The sequence below is a fragment of the Peromyscus maniculatus genome, chromosome 21 (genome assembly GCF_049852395.1).
Source record: "Peromyscus maniculatus bairdii isolate BWxNUB_F1_BW_parent chromosome 21, HU_Pman_BW_mat_3.1, whole genome shotgun sequence".
Lineage (NCBI taxonomy): Eukaryota > Metazoa > Chordata > Mammalia > Rodentia > Cricetidae > Peromyscus > Peromyscus maniculatus.
In genome coordinates, this window is record NC_134872.1 from 30,623,207 (window position 1) to 30,630,976 (window position 7,770).

A 7,770-nucleotide genomic window follows, 5' to 3' on the forward strand; every position below is an offset into this window, starting at 1 on the left:
GCAGGCAGATCTCTGTGAAGTTCAAGGCCAACTTGGTTTCTAAACGAAGGTTTAGGATAACCAGAGCTGTTACTAAGAGAAAGGCCCCACCCCCTCTCTCTTAAAAATGACAACAACAAATAAACTAGACAATGATTAATTGCATTGAATATTTGCATGTAAATTTGATTGAGCACAACAATATACTATGTGACACACTGCTGTATTCCAATGTACTTAGGCCTGAGAGAAGCTGAAAAATTCACATCAAAATAAATCGGAAAGCTGAGAGAGCTAATGGAGAAGGCTAGGCTAGTTAATTTCCTTAATCTCAAGGACAATCCCAGTGATGGAGTTCTACCACTGTGATGGATATTTTTGGTTGTCAACTTGACTGGACTGCATCTGGAATCAACTACAACCCAGAAATGGAGGGCACATCTGTGAGTGATTATTTTTTTGCTTGATTTGTTCTGGATCAAGAGCAGGGAACCACCTATCTTTAATCAGGATCTCTAGGTGTTAAGACACACACCTTTAATCCAGACCTTGGGGCAAGAAACACACCCTTTTTTTTTTTTTTGGGTTTTCGAGACAGGGTTTCTCTGTGTAACTTAGCGCCTTTCCTGGAGCTCACTTGGTAGCCCAGGCTGGCCTCGAACTCACAGAGATCGGCCTGCCTCTGCCTCCCAAGTGCTGGGATTAAAGGCGTGTGCCACCAATGCCCGGCGAAAACACACCTTTAATTTGAGCCACACCTTCTGCAGAAGGAGTATATAAGGGCATGGAAGAAGGAGGCTTTTGCTCATTTCTCTCTGGCCCTTGCCTTGTTCCCAAGCCCATTCCTTCAGTAGAATTTGTTTCTACTTCTTTGGGGTTCTAGCATATACTGAAGACCAGTCAAGAGATCCAGCTTTGTGGACCAAGCCTCTTCTGGATTCAGTGACTTTCAGTTCAAAGTCACTGATTGTGGATTAGCTGGACTGCAGCCTGTAAGTAATTCCAATAAACTCCTGAAAAAGAGAGAGACAGAGAGAGAGACAGAGAGACAAAGAGACAGAGAGAGACAGAGCGACAGAGAGAGAGAGAGAAAGAGGGAGAGAGAGGAAGAGGGAGAGAGAGAGGAAGAGGGAGATTGAATCATTGCATGTTACCCTGTTGTTATTGAGAACTCCATGACTCTACCAACTTATGTTCCCCAAATAGGCCAAAAACTGGTGCTCAAATGCCCAGACTGTAGTCACATTTCTCATGCATACTACCACAGCGGTTTTATTAACCTTATCTCAGGCCTTTTGAGTACTTGGTTTTCAGTAGCTAGTGCTGCTGGGAAAATTGTAGAAGCCACAGAGGTGAAGCTTTCTAGGAGTAAGTCACTGGTGCATAGAGAACTTCTAATGTAATGTCAGGAGACACCTAACAACACAGCTGTATAAGGAACAAGATGTTCCCAGAGCCATAGATTCTAGGTATGTTGAAACCGTAGTGCAAAAAAAACATTCCTCTCCAGTATTCAGCCTTAAGAGGGCCTTGACCATAGCCATGGTAAAAATAACAAGTGCTCTCTTATGGTAGAGAAGCTGAGAATAAGCAATCTGGCAAGTCATGATTGGCTGGTTGGTTATGGTGAAATTGCAGAGAGGCAGTATGAAGAATACTAGATACTAGTCCATAAGGGGCAATGCCTGCAGCGGAGCCTTTTGCTAGGTGTTGTGGTCAAACCTGAGCGATTAGAAAAGCACAAAGGTGCCACCCTCTTTCTGACTGCTAGCAAATTCTCAGCCAAAGAGAGAGCTACTTCCTGTATATTCACGCCTACATGCCTTTCTGTGATCTGCCACCTTACATCCTCACTCCTCCCAGCTACATCACTTCCTCTTTCCACACAGCTCTATCACTTCCTGTCTGTCTGTATAGACCTCCAGACCTCTTTGGTTAACTAGCACTGGGATGAAAGGCATGAGTCACCACACATGGCTCTTTTCCCAGTGTGGATTGAACTCACAGAGATCCAGATGATTCTCTGCCTCCTGAATGCTAGGATTAAAGGATTGTACTGCCACTCCCTGAGCTCTATGTTTATTATTTTGGCTGACTTTTTCCTCTGATCCTCAGATAAGCTTTATTGAATTGCACAAATTAAATATCACCAGAGTTCTAAGACTGATCAAATCTGGTGCCACCAGGGCACAGATCCAGAGCTTTGAGTCCATCAACCCCAACAATTACTCCATCTACAAGTTGCTGGAGCACAAGGAGCAGCGGGTTTTGCAGAACCAGTTGTCAACCCTAAATAGTTCAGGTCCTAGATGCACCTGTCGGACCCTAACTTGGGGCTGATGTGCTGTAGCAGCACTGCTTACCCTGCTGGGAGACACATCTGGTAATGCTTTGGGGTGGGACAGTACAGTGGCACTTTCTGCTTGCTACAAGCATAAAGGGGAGCCTTGCAAGCCATGTGGAGGCCACGATCAAGGAAAGAGAGGTGGGCAGCAGCCTGAAATTCACAAGGAACTTTCCATTCTCCACTTCCTACCTAAAAATCCTACCTAATTACAAACTACCCTGACTATAGGCAACATCAGGATATCTGATATGAGTCCCACTGCTGGTGCAGTGTTTATGGTCCAAAAGAAAACAGGGAATACCAGGTGGTGGTGGCCCTGGGCTTTAATCCTATCATTCTCAAGTCAGAGACAGGAAGATTTCTGTGCAGTTCATGGCCAACCTGGTTTCCAAATGGAAATCTAGGATAACCAGAGCTGTTACTCAGAGAAACCTTCTCTCAAATAAACAAACCAAGAAAGAAGAGAAAAAAACAACATCAAACAAACTGGACCAATGACTACTGTAATCCAATTTTGCATGTAATGCTGACTGGGAACAATAATATACTGTGTGACACACTGCAGTTCTGAGAGGGAAGCTAAAAACTTCACATCTTCAAATTAAATCAGAAAGTAGAGAGAGCTAATGGAGAAGGCTAGGCTAGTTATTGTCCTTACTCTTAAGCACAATTGCTGGGATGAAGTTCTGCCACTGTAATGGCTATTTTTTGGTTGTCAACTTGAGTGCATCTGGAATGAACTACAATCCAAAAATGGAGGGCACACTTGTGAGAGATTATTATTATTATTATCATCATCATTATTATTATTTGATTAGTTTGTTCTGGATCAAGAACAGGGAAACACTTATCTTTAATGAGGATCTCTAAGACACACACCTTTAATCCATGGAATGGTGCTGCTTACTTGATTGCTACTGGATTTCTCAGCCTGCTTTTTATAGAACCCAGGACCACAAGCCCAAACATTGCACCACACACAATGGGCAAGTGTCTCCCCCATTGGTCACTAGTTGAGAGAATTCCAGACAGCTGGATCTCATGGATACATGTCATTAAATGTGGTCCCTTCCACTCTGATGACTCTAGTTTGTGTCAGGTTGATCAGCAAGTCCTCAAGCACAGTGTTCACTCTTCTCCAATGTTTTGATAGATTCAGGGAATCCAAGAAGCCTGGGCTCTACTTGGCTTGAAACCATTTTTGTTACCAGCCACACCTGTTGCTTATAACTTAAGTCTTTAAGTGTTTTTCTTTTATCTTATATTAATAGTCACACATGTCTATAAGTTCCTTTTATACTTTATAATTTTCTGTGCTCTAATAGTTGAAACATCCCTGAAAGGTCCTCAGGACAGTAGTTTGGTTGGGACATAACCTCTCTTTTTTTCCCCTAGAAGTTTGTATTTTAAATCTCTTGATCAGCTTGGGCCAGGGATTTTCATTTGGATATATTCTTGAAAAATGTCCAAGTTATTCTGTCTATCATCTCAGACTTTTCCTTAGCACATATACATCAGCAATTCCATATTTGATCTTTACTATGATTCCTCATCTAGTGCTTGGAAGTTGTGTTCTCGTATTTCTATGTCCTTGACCTGCATCATTAGATTGTTTGTGATAACCAATATTCCATGACAGAATTCACAGCACTAAACATCCATCCAAAAATTGCATTAACTATTCTTTTTCATGTTGTTTGTCCCAGGAATTTGGCAACAAGATAAAGTGTGGTAATTGAGCAGAACATCATGGCAAGACCCGTGGAAGAAAACATCCTTGAAAAGAATTTCATGACCTTAACATCTCTTGGCTCTGGTGCATTTGGGGAGGTGAAGCTTGCCTGCCACCTTCCTACACATACACATGTGGCTGTCAAGGTCCTGGAGAAGACAAAGAATTCTCTGGCTGACATCATCACTGAAGTAGAGATACTTCAATCTGTTAAACACAGAAATATAGTTAATTTCTTTCATGTTATTGACACAAGTTCAACAACTTATCTGATCATGGAATATGTTTCAGGAAAGGACCTGGAATATTTCCTCAGGGAGAGAGACTTTCTAGAGGAGAATGAGGTCAGACCAATATTCCAACAGGTCGTTTCAGGAGTTCATTTTCTCCACCAAAAACGAATTGCCCATCGTGATATTAAATTGGAAAATATCCTTATTGACAGAGCTGGCAATGTCAAGCTCTGTGACTTTGGTATGGCCAGACAGCTGGCAGAGGGGCAGATGTTGGAGGAATTTTGTGGCACCTTGGTCTATTTGGCTCCAGAGATATTGGCACGGAAACCGTACGATGGCCTGGCAGGGGATATGTGGAGCTTGGGAGTCCTCCTATTTGTACTGGTTACAGGACAATTTCCATATAGGGAATCCACCTTTGAAGGTATGTACAGGGTCATCAACACCACAAACTATCCCATTCCCTACCACTTGTCAAAACCCTGCATCATCCTCATTGAACAATTACTCATGGTCCCTAACCAGCACAGAATAATAATATGTCAGCTCCAGGAAAGACAATGGCTGGGCAACATTAAACAACATGTAGCACCTGAAACTAAGGAAATCCTTTCCAAGGTCATGGAGACTATGTGCACCATGGGCTATACCCATGGGGAAATTGTATCATCTCTGAAACACAAGCAACCAAGTAACTTAACAGCAACCTTCAATATCCTCAACCTAAGCTGTGGGGACAGCCATCAGAAGAATCAGGAGCCCTGCTTAAATGGCAACCCTGAAGGTGCCTTTCGGCTTCAACTCCCTTTGAAGAGAAAAGCCAGTGAACCTGCCTTTCCAACAAATAAAGGAGATAGGAAGAGACGCAAGATACACCATGCCCAATAGATACTCAAGGTAGGAGAAAAGACCTGTTCAGTTGAAACAGTCACAGAAGGTGGTGTCCTGATCGTGAATGTCATCCACAGTGCAGTAGGACACATTGCAGTCAACAGGAATTATGTGGAGAGTCTGCCTGGTGACCTCTCCTCAGGCAAATCAGCCCCAGATAGAATCCACACATGGTTTCTGAACATAGGCTTCTCCACAGAGAAACCATTTTTGGGCACAAGTCCAATGACCAGCGCCAAGATGAACCTACAACAACTGGATCCATGTCACTCAGGGGATGGAAGCTGACGAAGAAGAGAATTTCCCATGCACTGAGAGCACTGTTTTCCTGCTCCAAGCCCACTCCATTGTGAGGCCTGAATCCCTGTGTAATCTACAAAGAAATGAGAAGACTGTGCATTGCATAAGAGGCCCAGTTCTTTGGCCACCACGATGTTCTCCTCCAATGTATCTTGACTATGTTATTTTAATAAATATTCTTTTGTAAATCACAAATATAGTATCTCAGAGGGCACCTGCCAGGTGTATCTCCCCTACAGTCAAAAGCGCACACACACAAACACACAAACACACACACACATGAAAGCATGAATACATACAACTTGGTGTCAGGGTCTGCTAGGTATACAAGCATGAATTCTAAGCCTTTCACATTGCTAATGTTCAGGACCTACCTGGCATCACATTTTCTACAAACAAAGCCCCAAATATGCATATAGGTCTGTGTATCCAGTCTTGATAGGTATTCCCTCCCCTACTGCCATAGCAAAACCCCTTTCTTCTCTCTCCTCTCTCTCATTTTCTCTAAACACACACACACACACACACACACACACACACACACACACACACACACACACCCCACACACAGCTAGATTACAAGTCTCATTAGAATTGCCCTTCCTTCAAAAAGATTGCCATACATACTTTAGTTCAGAGACCCTTCTAGGTAGCCTCTCGCTTATTTTAAAAGCCCAACATATGGATAGATTCTACATTTCAGGTCCTGCTTCATACCACTTCTCCATCAACTTTAGTCCCTGTTTTATACACTCAATCAGTTGTTACAACCTACTACATAAACCCCTGCCTGCCCATCACAGTCCCTATATTCACACCAGGGAAGTGTCATGTTCTGATAAGTTTCTTTCCAATTAAGCCCCACATACACATGCAGGGCTAGGTGTCAGGCACTGCATAGTAGTCCATCTCCTACATCCAAAGAACTACTATCACATGATAGTGTAGTTTCCAGGTCCTGCTGTGCTTACCCTCTCAAACAGCTACAGCCCTCTCACACAGGTGTGTTTCAGCTCATGCTAGGTACATACTTTCCTATAACACAAACACACAGAGACAGATGATAATTAACACACAGCATGCCATATAGTTAGGGTTTCTGTTGCTGTGAAGACAGACCATGACCACTTACAAAGAAAACATTTAATTGGGTGGCTTACAGCTTCCGAGCTTTAGTCTAGCATCATCACGTAAAGACATGGTGGCATGCAGGCACACATGGCACTGAAGAAGGAGCTGAGAGTGAATAAGGATCCAGCACTTGATCCTGCAGACAACAGGAAGTTGTCTGAGACACAGGGCATATGCAACCTTGAAGCCTACCTCAGTAGAGATATACTTCCTCCCAGGAGGCCACACCTACTCTGACAAAGACACACCTCCTAATAATGCAACTCCCTGGGAACTTATGGAGGCTATTTGCACTCAAACAACCACAATTCCTCTCACTGGACTCCAATATCTTACAGCAATAGCATAATGCAAAATTCTTTAAGTCCAACATCAATAGTCCCCACATTCTATCATGATCTTAAAAATTTTTAAGCCGGGCATGGTGGCGCACGCCTTTAATCCCAGCACTCGGGAGGCAGAGCCAGGCGGATCTTTGTGAGTTCGAGGCCAGCCTGGGCTACCAAGTGAGCTCCAGGAAAGGCGCAAAGCTACACAGAGAAACCCTGTCTCGAAAAAACCAAAAAAAAAAAAAAAAAAAAAAAAATTTTAATGTCCAAAGTTGAAAGTCTCTTCTGAGATTCATGCAATCTTTTAACTGTAATCCTTTATAAAATCAAAACGAAGAAACAGACTACATACATCCAATATATAATGGCACAGGCTTCACATTACTGCCAAAAATACAGGGAAGGGAATATAGTGAGGAAATTCTGGACCAAGGAAGATCAAAAACCAGCTGGGCAATCTCCAAATTCTGTGTCTCCCAGTCTGATGGCAAAATGCTCTTCAGATATCCAACTCCTTTCTGCTTTGCTGACAGCAATATACTTATTTCTCTTGGTCTGGTTCTACTGCCAATAAGCAACTGTCCAGGGCAGGTATCCCACCCACTGCTCTGGGATCACAAACATCTTCAGGTATTCTAGCCATACCATTCTTCACCTTCTTGCTTTATGCAATGACCTTTATATGCCTACATTGAGACACACCCCTGAGACATGCCTGACTTTAATTGCTTTGCCTAGTTAGGGAGGGAGATTGCATAATGTCTTTCTTCTACCCTTGACTCTAAAGAAAGAACCATGTAGCCAAAACTACCAAGTTCTGCTGCT

General features: G+C 43.0%; 1 protein-coding gene across 1 annotated transcript; it reads left to right on the forward strand.

Annotated features, from left to right (window-relative positions):
- The first annotated feature begins 4,075 nt into the window (after positions 1-4,075).
- On the forward strand, positions 4,076-5,182 carry LOC102927718 (putative sperm motility kinase W). Its single transcript, XM_015990939.3, has one exon. The coding sequence runs from the start codon at positions 4,076-4,078 to the stop codon at positions 5,180-5,182; it is 1,107 nt and encodes a 368-aa protein (XP_015846425.3).
- Positions 5,183-7,770: the final 2,588 nt, after the last annotated feature.